The sequence below is a fragment of the Artemia sp. Qi Xiang Cuo genome, chromosome 14 (assembly GCF_049724085.1).
Source record: "Artemia sp. Qi Xiang Cuo chromosome 14, ASM4972408v1, whole genome shotgun sequence".
Classification (NCBI taxonomy): Eukaryota; Metazoa; Arthropoda; class Branchiopoda; order Anostraca; family Artemiidae; genus Artemia; species Artemia sp. Qi Xiang Cuo.
In genome coordinates this window covers 67,536,502-67,551,063 of record NC_142807.1, presented here as the reverse complement: position 1 = coordinate 67,551,063, position 14,562 = coordinate 67,536,502, and the positions used below count along the sequence as shown (strand labels likewise).

The 14,562-nt window shown below is 34.0% G+C and overlaps 1 protein-coding gene across 1 annotated transcript in view; it reads left to right on the top strand.

Annotated features, from left to right (window-relative positions):
* The window catches only part of LOC148944782 (uncharacterized), a 99,225-nt gene extending 89,732 nt beyond the window's left edge, over positions 1-9,493 (top strand). Inside the window, exons 7-9 of the mRNA XM_089100667.1 lie at positions 1,360-1,552; positions 4,244-4,401; positions 8,027-9,493. Coding sequence (XP_088956793.1) covers positions 1,360-1,552; positions 4,244-4,401; positions 8,027-9,480 — 1,805 coding nt within the window. The 3' untranslated portion in view covers positions 9,481-9,493. The remainder of the gene's footprint in view (positions 1-1,359; positions 1,553-4,243; positions 4,402-8,026) is intronic.
* The last annotated feature ends 5,069 nt before the right edge of the window (positions 9,494-14,562 follow it).

Below are 14,562 nucleotides of genomic sequence, written 5' to 3'. Positions count from 1 at the left end.
TGACCTCCTTTATTTGAGACCTCTTCCTCAGTTGGTCAGAAGATCCTGTGATTCGAAGTAGCGACTATCTTAAGAGTAATGGGGATTTTATATCTGGGTATATCAAGTTTGATATCTCAAGGTATTGTGCTACCTTATTGTTCTACTGAAGGTTCAGCTGTGGTAAAACCTGTACACAAGAAGACCGTGATCATGCCCAAGTGCCCAACCCACTGTAGGCTCTTCAACAAGGCAAAAGGTTCTCCAACTTCTACTTACCAAGATATGGGTGACCTTTGTCCTGGTTGCACTACAATTTGAGTTCAATGTTGTATGGTGGCACTTTTGTTCTGAAAAATTTTGTTGGCAACCCAGAGGCTGTTGAACATTGCAAGCTGTAGGGCACGTTTGCCATGTAACCACCTGTCTGCCAGCTTATCACGATTACAGCGTTCACGTCAGGTTGGCCAACTCCAGTAACCCGGAGCCAGTAAAAATGAGCATTTCTCATCCCGGAATAGCTTCAATGATTCCCTGGAAATTGAAATAGACTTAAATCTTAACGACATAATAATCGCCTCTAAGGATTACGTAAATACAGACAAGTGTCAGGTGAACCTCGTCTTTTAGTCTTACAGTTGTGATACAAGATGGTGGATCCCGATGATGCGAAACAGACTAAAGTTTTGGGCATAAAAAGGGGCTCTTCACTTTTTATAGATTATATTTTAACCAAAATAATAGTTAGCCAAAAGGTTTGTTTTGGGCTTATAATTGTAATCAAATTTATTTATCACAATAGATCAATAGATAGGAAGAGCCGAAGTTTTGACCAGGAGGGGATACAAAGGACCAAGGGTTCCTAACTATTTGCCATTCATCATTATCTTATTTTTATGTCTTTTTTTAAGTTAAATTCCTGATGGCAGCAAAATAAACAAGTCAAAACAGTAAATTCTTCCTGCTGAACCATTTAAAGTAGTAAATTCTCTTGCTTTCCTTCCAGAGGTTCTGCGGAAGCTGAAATTTCAGATAATCGAAATAGCACCTTCCTTAATTTTTATCAATTTCACTTTTTGAAGTCCTAATTTCAGTTCCCTGCCCTGCACGTGCATGCTCACTGTAATTCTGATAAGTTTAAAAAAATTTTTCTAGGACCTATTTCTTTTCTCAATATTAAAAATAGCAATTTTTCACATTTTTGGAAAGTTGTATAACTTATAAATTTAAACAAAAACCTTAACAAATTCCAAAGTTACATCCCTTCAAACCTACAAAAGTTTTCAAAGGTATGCCAGGCTATGTATATATTTAAACAATATTTGACGCATCGGACAATATTGATCTAGTCTTGATAAATCAGTCAATCTGTTGCTCTAGGGCCTAGCGCATTTCTCGACATTAAAATATCTGGCAATCCACTGTCTTGTACCTGCCGAATGGAGTGGTTACTCAAAAGAATTACTACAAGTCAGATTTTCTCTCCAGAGTTTCATGAACATAGTAATCCCAAAAAGAAGAGACGGACGGAGTTAGGATGGCTTGTCGCTGAAAATTGGGACCGTTTCTATAGGTTCGTACCTCAGATTTCACTCATATTCATTGTCGAAACTTAAAATGGTCATGAAAAATAGATAAGGTTTAGGGTTTAGGGGTTATTTTCATTATTACGTCGTGGCCGAGTCACGACGTAGGCAATAATGCTCCTAAACTAATAAAAAAAAATTAATTGAATATTATTTGTCTTGCTGTAAATATTTTTACTATTCTTATGCTACACTACTTTTATATTTTATTTGCTTGCTATCATATTTTACCTATTATTAAATGTTTTCTGAGACCACACTGGGTAGGTATTATAAGATAAAAAGTTTATATTTGTAAAGAAGAACAAACGGATTATATTTCCAGCTAGTGGAAATGGAAAAAGAGTGCAAATCTTTTGGCTGACATCTACGCTCAACTGTCCAAAATAGAAAGTGCAAAAATAGAAATAATAAAACCGTAAAAACTATCACTAAACTAGTAAACAGAACCTCAAATAGTAAACAGAAAAAAAAGAAAAAGTAAACAGAAAAGTAAACCGTAGAAAAAGAACTAAAAATAAAGTTCAAAAGATTTCTATTCATTTAAAAAAACATACATTTAATCCACTTAAAAGTAATGGTTTAGACCCACGAAAACAGTAAATTTGTCGTTATTTTGCCAGAGAGATTGAGTCTTTTTTCTGCCAAAAAATTACGTAGCTGAAGCAAGCCTGTTTTTAAAGAGATTCATAAAATGTTTACTGTATCTTAAATTATTATTTCAATTATTAGGGAAGGAAGGGTGAGCTTTAGAGGTAAGGGTATGCTGGGAAGGTAAGGGTGAGCAGGGGGTAAGGTCGGATAGGGGCAACCCCTATAGATAGATAGATAGATAGATAGATAGATATTTATTGCAATAAAAGCCACTTTGGGCCATGGCAAAAAAAGGAAAATCACACAAAATAATAACATGATTATAACACTCATAGCAAAGTATGATAGCCTACATAACAATAACAACGCAAAATTAAAAAACATTACAAAAACATAATAAAGCACACGATACCATTAAACTAACATAAATAGATAGATGTATGTTACATCTATCAAGTGCCATGACTACAAAAATAACAAACAAGAGAACAACTTACACACATACAACAATACTTTCCACACTCACCCCACCCCTTTTTACACAAATCTATCTCTATGTGACATACCCAATTTTATATACTTTGCTATCATTCTTATTGTCCCATAATTTTTTGATCCCATTACTGAAACCAACCACTCACTTGTCCCCACACTAACAAAAAATAAATCTTTCCTTAGATCCTGTAATTCGGGACAAAGGGCCATGAAGTGAAGCAGATCCTCCCCATTTTCTCCGCACATAGGGCATGAGTAAGGACCCTCCTTTACCCTTACCCTCCCTAAATATTTCCTCCTTTCTCCAAGTGCTAGAGAATTACCCCTCCCTGATATATACCACTTAATTTCTTCACTATTTAAACCCGCTTTAAAATAATTATCATATCCCCAGACCTCCTTCCATTGCCTCCTTCCATTGATAATTATATTATAGATATATAATTATCAAATCGTGGCAGGATGAAAATAATTAAAGAATAAAAAATGCATAAATAAAAATCTATTACTTAATTTTTTTTTTGAATATTTATCTATTTTCATCGACCGGGAGGGGGTGAAGCTTTTGAGAGCTGTAAAAGCTAATTCATATATTTTTAATTCTTGTTAGGTCGTATGTATGCAGTCCGTCTCTAAAATAGCATTGCCGGCAATTGCAAAAGACAAAATCTCATTCAGGTCTATTATATTTTTTTTTTTTCTCTTTAGGTATGTATACTTATGATTTCATGCCTCCCCTAATTTTAGCTTTTAATATTTAAAGGGCAGCACGAGGTGTAGAAGAGGTAGACGAGGGCAAATTAATATGCCACACTCCTGCTGAATAGTCTATATATTTAGGATTTTATGCCTCCCCTAATTTTAGCTTTTAATATCTAAAGGGCAGCACGAGGTGTAGAAGAGGTAGACGAGGGCAAATTAATATACCATACTCCTGCTGAATAGTCTATATATTTAGGACTTCATGCCTCCCCTAATTTTAGCTTATAATATTTAAAGGGCAGCATGAGGTGTAGAAGAGTTAGACGAGGGCAAATTAATATACCACACTCCTGCTGAATAGTCTATATATTTATGACTTCATGCCTCCCCTAATTTTAGCTTTTAATATCTAAAGGGCAGCACGAGGTGTAGAAGAGGTAGACGAGGGCAAATTAATATGCCATACTCCTGCTGAATAGTCTATATATTTATGATTTCATGCCTCCCCTAATTTTAGCTTATAATATTTAAAGGGCAGCACGAGGTGTAGAAGAGTTAGATGAGGGCAAATTAATATGCCACACTCCTGCTGAACAGTCTGTATATTTATGATTTCATGCCTCCCCTAATTTTAGCTTTTAATATTTAAAGGGCAGCACGAGGTGTAGAAGCGTTAGACGAGGGCAAATTAATATACCACACTCCTGTTGAATAGTCTATATATTTATGATTTCATGCCTCCCCTAATTTTAGCTTTTAATATTTAAAGGGTAGCACGAGGTGTAGAAGAGGTGGACGAGGGCAAATTGATACGCCACAATCCCGCTGAATAGTCTATATATTTATGATTTCATGCCTCCCCTAATTTTAGCTTTTAATATTTAAAGGGTAGCACGAGGTGTAGAAGAGGTAGACGAGGGCAAATTAATATGCCACACTCCTGCTGAATTTAACGGAAATGACCTTCGTTCAGTTCCTATAAGCCGACTGCCTTGCAATAATGAATCGATGGATCACTGTGCATTACCTTTGGAAAGAGAGTTCTGTAAGTAAAATAGCATTTATATCTAATTATAACAGGAGTTTGTTTTCTCGCTGATAGATTTTCTTACCTCAGCTACGACAAAAATTCTTGAAATTATAACTATTAAAAAACCAGAAACTTCTATTTTCAAAACGAATATCATCTTCTTAATGATTTTTCCTTTACTTTTGCACTTGTAAACAACAGGCAAGACCCTTTTCTTGTCTTTATTTTGTATTATTTTCCAAACGCCCTCAAATTTTTGACACTTTGGAGATTCCTGGTCTGTGGGTCCTTATTTTCTCTCTCATTGCTTTACATATATATGTTCTGGAATGAACTAGTTAAAATAGCCAATCTTTTTAAATATTCTTCTTATAACTTTTATTATATTGGATCTTTTTACATTTTTATCTTTAACTCTGTAAAGCTGTAATTTTTATATTCTATCTTTACTTAATTCCATTCAGCCATCTTTATTTTTTCATATATTGAAGTAATGGAGTAATATTTTTTTTTCAATTCCAGAATATTAAGAAACTTATTGTCAGGTTCCACTCCGGAATGTTATTATTAATGATGGTCGATAATTTTCTTATTGCTTTTATTCCAAAATGGAGAATACAATGAACTCAGACTTTTATTTTGCTCGTAAATTATAGAACTCTGTAGTTTGTTAATCTTTCGATACTATAGAAAATCTATCGGTAATACATTGTTTACATGCTCATAGCTGAGATAAAAAAAAAGGTTTTTACTGGGCAGACAAAATTGCTGGAAGACAAATTCAAACTGAAATAGGATTGCCTTTCCTTCAATCCCCCTTTCACTGGAACAAAATGCGTCCTTGAATTGAAAAAAAAGCTAAATTTTCAAATTTCAAATGATCTAGGTGGTACAGGGGGTTGAATCTTGCAGACTTTAAGATGGAGATGCTGAAGGATGACATTGGAACCCCGAAAAACCAAAAAAAAACAAAAGCAGTTTCTGTTACAATAAAAGATAAGGCACTAAACATATAAAAATCACAGCCATAGCCATCGTCATAAAATTTTATATGTTAGCTTGGAATAACACAAGCAGATGGCAATATAGTAAATCCAACCAAATAAAGAATACAATTTTCTTCATTAGTTGCTAAAACCCGTAATACTAGGATCCAGTTTGATAAGACGGATAGAAGAAACAGGGAACAAATCCTCGTCAATACCCTGCCTCCCCAACCCTCTATCACGAAATACATGCACTACATAAATCTTAGGGGGAAAAAATTTCGAATAAAGTGTCCTTGGCTACATTAACAAAGGGAATACCAGCAAAACTTTATCCTGGGGCCCTTTCCCCCCCCCCCGGCGAAAATTAATAACCAACCAAAACAGAAAATGAACTAACAAAGAGCTCCTTATAGACACGAGAAACTCAGGGTGTCAATTCACGCAAATGTATGGGGGAGGTCTTTTTTATGAAAATACCAAAAAATCGTCTTTTTAAAAATCTATGGGCTCTTTATTTCCTAACATCAATAATACCTTTTTATCATCTTTTTGACCGCCTATACAGCATATCATCAGCCATCCTACAATAGTAATAATAATAACTGGAATTATAAAAAAAATAGTAAGTAGATATAAGATATGAGTCTTTTGAAAAACCTTCAAAATTGAACTTCACCTGCGTCTCTGCTTTGCGTACCCTACATACCCTAACTTCATTTCATTTTTTGCGCCCTTTTCTTGATAGGGATAACAAGTAATAAGTGACCATCCTGACAGCATTGGGTAGGGAGGAAATATCGAGAAATATTTTGCTTAGTCTAGGGAATTAATTGACATAGCAATTAAGTAGTTTTTAGTCATTGCAATAGATTGGTTTCTCTCTTTAAAAAAAAGTTTGTGTGTGTGGTAATTAAGAGACAAAACGTAAAGTATTTATTTACATAATATTTTTTTCAAATTTTAATTAATCTACAAACTTTAACTAACTAATCTACAGAGTTCTAGGTAATCAGGCACTTTTTAGTCAAAATTGTCATGTTGATTCGTAAAACAGAGGAAACCCCTCCCAAGCAGCACTTTGCTAATTGTAATCATCGGATATAAATTTTCTTTAATTTTTGTCCGGCAAATCCTGTTTATGCTAAGTTTTTAAAGTTACAAGAGTAGACAATAAATTAGTAGGCACTAGCAAAACACTCGAATATAAAAAAAAATATGACACTTTTCTGTGGGTTCTTCTGAAGGAAATGTTAGTATGGTTGCAGTAGCAATTGCAAACTAGTAAAGAGCGAACTCTACCCCGTAACAACCAAAAATATTAAACTGTACTTTGAAACAAACATTCAAATGAGGAAGAATTGCCATTAAAAGCTGTCAATCTTAACAATAAATGATTATTGCAAAAATAATTTTATGGGAATTCCAAATAATGGCCTCAAACCCATCAAAAATGGTGTCGGATCAAAATCATAGATGCACCACCTGAATCGCCATGGTCAGAAGGCCCATAAAACTTAGTAACAAAACAGTAGCACTAGTTCCTTCCCCAATCAACACTATCTCAAATTATAGGGGTCTCTATCATGAAAAAAGGACCCACCTCGTTTCAATAGGACCAGGTATAGCCTTAGCCAATATAAAAAAAAAAACAAGAAAACTCCGTAATGATTGAATCCGTATTTTACAATATGTAGAAAGTTTCTACTAATCGGATTTTTATGTTTTCTTCCATTTTCCTTGTCCTTTACTTTAGATGCTTCTTAATTCTGCAGGGCAAAAGAATTTTCTACCAAGTTTGTGTAGTTACAAGTGCAGACAATAAATTCGGGCACACTGGTCTTGTGCTTGAAAACGATTTTAAAAAGAAAAGAGAATAACACACCGGCATATGAATACATCTATTGGAAACATTATATTTGCAAAAGAATTATCCCATAGTATATACCAGCAGTGAGGTCAAATATAGTCCCAAGTTATGTACAAAACTACAAGAAGATGCTACAATAATGAAATTCTTACGTTTGAAAATGTATTCCATTTTTTTTCCATTATCATCAACATTTTTAGCCATTTTCAAATTATATATTTGTCCGACTGATTCCATTTTTCACAATAATCTGATATTTGTTAGGAACAAAATGCCTGATAACGAAGAGATGTGCAATGAATTCAGAGTTCATTTATTGAGAACAAATTTACAAAAAAACATACAATAAAGCACAACTCCCTCCCCCACCCCACCCCCCAAAAGAGGTCCCATGGCTAGAAAAACAGGGAAGAGAGAAAAAAAAGAAAAATAATCCGTAGCCTATAATTCACTAATAACTTTTGGACCAACGACGTGAGAAACCAAGCCGCGAAAGGCAATCCATGAAAAGACGAATGAATGGTAATCGACAATTATATTATTTTGGGCTAATACCTGGCCCCATTAGGTGCGGGGGAGGATTAGGTGGATCATCATGGTAGTCATGATTATATTTGAAAATAATGTTCACTTGGTTACCTGATGGTATTACTCTTTTTTTTATATTGCTTCCTTCAGAAAAGCCCATAGAACAGAATGCTACAAGAAAAGACACGATAGTAATCCTTACAAAGCCATAGTAACCTCCAGTGTTTAACAGGCTAATTCGATTATACTCTTTCAGATCAAAATTCAAAACAGACAAAAGTGTTTCAACCTCCCACAATCGATAATGCTACTCCAGAAGCTATTTTTTCTACTCCAGCCTTCCTACCTCTGGCAAAACCAGAAAGTGTTTACGAAACCCCGAACCCTTTCGACAAATCCAAAAATATAGACAAGCGATACAATATAAGCAATAAAGGTTCTGTACAAAATCCACCTGGGTTTATCATTGATTGGAAATCTCTCCGAGAAACTTTACTACCTCAACTGATAGCTGGAACAAAAATGGGCCTTGAAGTCCTGAAATCCAAAGTAGACAGTCGTGTAACAGAAGAAACTGGCTCTTATACGGAAGCGTCTGATAATGATTATCGCCCCCAGTTTGAAGATGGAATAAGTGATATAGACTACAATGAATCAGATTATTCCACTTTTCAGCCAGTTTTTATTCCTCTCAGTTTTCCAAAGAAAAACTTACACAATATTTCTAAAGAAACTCGAGATGAACAACAGATTTCTGCAATAAAGAAGGATGTTCCAGTTGAAGGCAATTATGAAGCTTCAAATCTTCATCCCGGAGGAGCAATTAATGGTGACGAAAGAATGGCAATATCTTTGACAGAAACGAATAGAGAAAAACTCAATAATATAGAAGAGTATGTCAAGACCTCATCCAAAACTAGTCAAGCGATACTAGTAAAAGAGAACGACAATGAAATACAAGTTATTGTCAAACTGAATGATTCGTCACTGGCTTTGTCAAATACAACCTATAGTAAAGGACAAGGGAATCTAGAGAAGCTAAATAATAGTGAAACATTAGAGGATTCTCTGAATATAACGAGAGAGAATTTAGAGACCGTGAACTCAGAAGCAAAGGCTCAAGATAGAAATAGTTTTGTAAGTAAGGCGGCAACATATAGTGAAAGAAGTCCTAAAAGTTTAGAAAATTACAACAACATGAATGACACTAAAACTCTTAATATTATTAAAAATGAATATGTTAAAGCAAGGCCACCGAACATTCAAGGAGGCATTCCTCCTAATTTACTCAGTGAAGTCCAAGCGGTGCTGCATAATTTTAAAAATTCTAACGAAGGTTCCCCTCCTAACCCTCTCTATTCTAAAGACTTCAAAAATGGATTTAAGATCTCAAAATCTAAAATATTAATAACTGATTCTGCGTTGTCATCCCACGATGATGAAGATGACAAACTTGCTGTAAAAGAAGAGGCTAAAAATATAGCTAAGTGTAGCACATCTAAAGAGTTTGCTACAAGTCAAACAATGGATATATTAACAACAGAAAATCCATTGACAACGGAAAGTGCCGAAGTGGCCATTGTATCGTCTCATCCAGGCTTTTGGAAAGCAATAAAAGTATCAACAGAAGAAATAACCAAAAATAGGAGTTCAAAACATGACAACGTGTACGTCATATATCTTGTTTACATCATGTACCTTTTTAATTAAAAGCTATTTTATTATGGCAGCCATTTTTAAGCAAAATTTTCAAAAAGGCACATTTTTGTTTAAAAGAACCAAAGTATGTTAGGAAAAATTAAAGTTGCTGTGTTGGGAAAACCAAGTTCAATTTTGGATCAGGGAATACTCCAGGAAAATTAGCTCAAGCCATGATGACACGACGAAAACTATCATCAGGACCACAATTGCACCATTGGAAGGTTCCGGTGTGATTGGGAAAGATTATTAATAAATTTGGTATCCCACCCCAGAAAAGTTCTGGCTTCACCTAGAACATAAAATGGAAAACAATTATCCCATATATTTCGAGGCTATTGAGGCTTTGGGGCTCTTTTTTCTAAAATGCAAAATGTTAACAAGTACTTTTCCAAAGCATTTAAGAACGTGAAATAGATACCTCCTTGTGAAAGTAATTGTTTTGTTTTTTTCATAATCAATTTCGAAAATATTTGAGTAACAATTTGATTTTCTCAAATGTTTAATTTTAGCGTTTTCAACTTAGCCCTCTTATTCTGAAATGAGCCTGCATTTCCTTATATATATGCCCTGGTTCGGCCACACCAGGAATCGAACCCCAGCCCCTCTGATAAAGGATTCCAAATCAACAGTGCAAACCACTCGTAGTAGCCTTAGTAGCAGTCGCAATAGAAGTAGTAGTTACAGTAGCAGTAGTAGCGGTAGTAATAGTATTAGTAGTATTAGTTATAGTAGCAGTATTAGTAGCGTGCACATGTTGCATTTCAGTCAATTCGTCATATCTTAAAAGTTTGAACTTAATGATCTAAGCCGTTCCTAAGATGATGCTGGTACACACTTTTGACCACCTTTATTCACGGAGTGTGTTTTGATTAATTTCAAATTCTTAACATTCCCCGAAATTTTCACCTCAATATCTTTAGCATTGGCAGCAGTCACAATAGAAGTAGTCGTTATTAGTAGTAATCAAGGTACTACTTTGCCCACTTTATGTTCCATCCTGTTTATTGCGGCCTTTACGTTCCTTCCGGTTTTTCTGGTAATTCTATTCTAGAGAGGCATTACACCCTTTCAAAGAGAGTGAGTATCCTCTCACATAGCCTTATGCTTCTACAATGCTCACGTACAAACAGGTCTATAGGTCTTTACACTCTAGGAACGACGCAATTTCAAAGTTCAATGTCTTTTTTTTTAGTTCAAAAAACCGGTGTCTCTTTTTTTTTTACTCGCCTATTATTTTCTGTATATAATCAGGTTCCATATTTGACTCTCCATCAGTTTCGAATCGTTTATATTAGAGATTACAAGCATTTGTTGTAAAAAACATTTACATATAAAAAATGGATAATTATAAACTTTTTATGGTGAGTAAAAATATTCACATTATTAAAAACAAATTTTCATTAAGTTAAGGAAGAAATTCTTGCATTAAACTAGAACTAAGGGTACTTATGTACTTAGAAGCTTGTTGTTTTTAGGAGTTGAAAAAACCTCTAATTCTCTTATAGGTTGAAATTTAAGGTGTGATTTCTTATAAAGATATGTGGTCTTTTTAGGTAATGTTTTTTTGAAAAAATTGCTTTTATTTTCTTTATTTAATTTGGGAATTATAAAAAAATTTTTTTTTTTTAATTTTTTAATTTTTAAAAAATAATACTTTTTTATAAATATAATTTGCTTTTTTTTTTTTATCAAGTAAATTGTTTTTTTTTTTTAGGGAATGTTTTTTAAAAAAATTCCAGGCCAGTCTGCATTTATGGTGTGATTTTTTATCAATATAAGCGGCCTTTTTAATGATATTTTTGAAAAAAAAGTGCTTAGCTTTCGATCGGTAATTTGGGGTTATAATAAAATGTTCATTCTTTTAATGTATTAATTGTTACAAAGGCTTCCTTTTTTATTACAGTGCGATTTTTTTTTTTATCACGATCAGTGGTTTTTTAGGGATGTTTTTTTTTTGAAAATATTTCCTGACCACTCTGCGTTGAAGAATCTCTTCCTGAAATTTAATGCGTTCAAAACCCTCACCCCCCATTTTCTCAAAAATAAAATTTGTTACCTTATAACCCTATTTAATAAATAACATTATTAGCTATCCTTTTTATTTAACGGACCTAATTATCTCATAAGAGGGATTGACTGAGCCGTGCTAATTAACTTTTCCACTTCTTAAATTTCTATTTATGTCTACATTTGATTTAAATCTTATAGTTTTACTTTACTGTCATATTAATTTATTCTACAATTTGTTTAATATTTAAAGAAAATACTGCTTTTTAAGTTTTAATTTACAAATACAGTCACGGAAACATGGACATAGGAGGTGTGGGGGGGGGGGGAGCAGTTTATAAAAGGCCCTCCATCCCACTATCAAAACCTCTGATTTTGAAATCAAGATGTCTAACATAAACTGAAATATTTTTCAAAAACCCAAAATGCATTTTTGCTACAGGCTAATTTTTTTTTCTTTTTTTTAAAGGAAGAAGAGACGTGCAATAATCCCCCTTCCGAGAAAAAAGCAAAATATGGCGAACCTTCATTAATACAGCCCACAAGACCGTCTGTTATCAAATTCGCTAGAAAAGTTACACGTGATTTGGACCATGCATCTAGCACTCAACTTATAGCGACAGAACCCTCTGACCCCTGCGTTGGCTCCATGGCAAACCCCCCTCAAGTATTACAAAGGAGTTCAGATCTAGAAGTCCAATCAGAATTTGTAAGTATATACATAATTTTTTTTTTCTATCTCTATTTTCAAATATAAGACAAAATTTTCTAATGTACACTTCTTTTTAAAAAATTAAAATTTTTTTATAATCTATTTAATTTTCTTTCATTAACCAAATTAATTATATTTATTGCTTGCTTAAAATGCATTTCAAAATAAAAAAAAAAAAAAAAAAAAACCTTACCTCGTAACTTATAACTAATATGCGTTATAATGCAATATTACTTTTATACAAAAAAACTAACTATTTGAAAAAAAAAAAGAAAAGCGAAAACAATTGCTACTATACAGTTAACGTGCACTTTTAGACTGCTATTTTTGTCCTAATGCATTTGAATACATCCGCTATACTTATCAGATCTACCACCGCTTTTTAATCCGATTTGAATTCGAAGTAGGGTCGCATGCAAATTGGACTTTAAATAGCAAGATGTATATCTTCAATAAGCAATTTACACAGGGAAAAATGTTTTTTGATAATTTACAAATATTTCATCGCATCAATGTTAATAAACATTATTTGGATGAAGCCGTTTTTGGCCATTTTATTGAAACACTTAGGTGTTTTTCAAGAAAAGAATTTGAGACTATTCTATTTGAACAGTGTTGTGAAATCTGATACCCCTCCAACTCGGAAAGGGTATCGATCCTCCTACATCGAAGGAAGCCCCCCGGTTCCCAAGGGTTCTCCCTGGGAGGGGTTTGGGAGGGGGGGGAGGAGGGCTCTAAAAAAAAAGGGGGGGCCATCCAACATTTTAATTGTTGATATGGACGGAGAAAAAAGTTCTTCTCTCTTACAAGTATTTATTTAGCCCAGGTCGAAAAAATCCGTTGGTAAAACACAGAGGAAGATACGGATTATTGAGAAAGTAACAACAACACCAACGAGCTCCGACATATGGAGTTCGTTTCCTTTAACTGAAGCCGAGGAGCAACTGCTCGTACAACATACTGCGTCAGTCGAACAATGGTCAAATTTCATAGACAGTTATAATGAAGAGGCTAAAAGAATCGAATTGTACTCATATTTTGCGTTTTTATTTAAAAAAAAAAAAATTTGGAATAAAACCATTAATTTTTTATATCCTTCTCTTGTTCGAAATTAGCATACTAATAAGACTAAGACTAAATTTTCCCGACAAAAAAATATTTTTTTTTTTAACATGTTCAGTTGACATTATGAATGACATAATGCAATTTAACTTTTTTTCTTCTTTTAATTGTTCATGTGGTTGGACAATTACTATGAGAAATTTAAAAAAGTTTATTAAATATAAAAAAAAAAAAAATAATGATTATTTTAAATAAAAAATAAAAAAAACTTTTTTTTTATAAAGATTAAAAATATATAACCCCCAACGGCAGCACCATTGAGTGATGATGAAAGTATATTTATAGAACCAATTCTGTCACCACCAGCAGAGTTCAGGGATGAACCTACACTGGTTCTAGAGCATATGGAGTGGCATGAGGGGTTCCTTAATGATGTTTTTGGGGAAATGGCCAGCCTGGAGGACTTAACTTGTGATATTGACATGCTTGAGGACCCAGAGTGGGCAGATATTTGCATGCACGAATATTTAGATGATGATGCTACAAGTAAATCTGAACCGGGTTCTCATAACTAAATACCATCAGAGGAAAATACCAGCGGGCTCGACCAATTGTCCCAAAACACCTTAGAATATGTACTAGGAGATCTCATGTCACATCCCTCCAATGTGATTGAACAAACAGGGTCAGGACATCAAAACAGTACTACGTCCCCGGAATTGCTTGATTTTTATCTGTTAGAATCTGCTCTAGGTCATTTGCAAACGTACAGGGTAGATTTTAGCCTTCCCGAGGAAAACGCTGGCATTATTTTAACTGACCCTGTGAAAAATCTCCATATTTAGATCGAAAGAATACGAGAGCTTATTGAGATTCAGATCCAGACATGGGAGAGTCAGGGGGAATTTAATCATAAGTGAACCAACAATTCTTTCTGCAACAGGGGACATAAATAGACGTGTTTTATTTTCACTTTTAGACAGTCAACCAGACTTTCTACCCAGGTCTAAACGAATTTGAAGACAATTTTTTCAACTGATTAAATAAACTAATTTCAACTTTGGATACATTTAGCGAGAAGTGGAGTGGGTCCACCATTTTATACATTGAACGCATGGATCTGAATCTCAGTAGATTTAAAAAAAACTTTATTTTAAGGGGAGCGGGTAATCTAAAAATAAAATGTCACCCGGATTTGTCGACTACAGGAGGAGTTCAGGGTTTCTATTTTGACACTGGACTTCAATGCTTCAAATATGCATTTTTAGTAGCGGTCCATAGGACATTACATAATGATTCAACAATGAAAA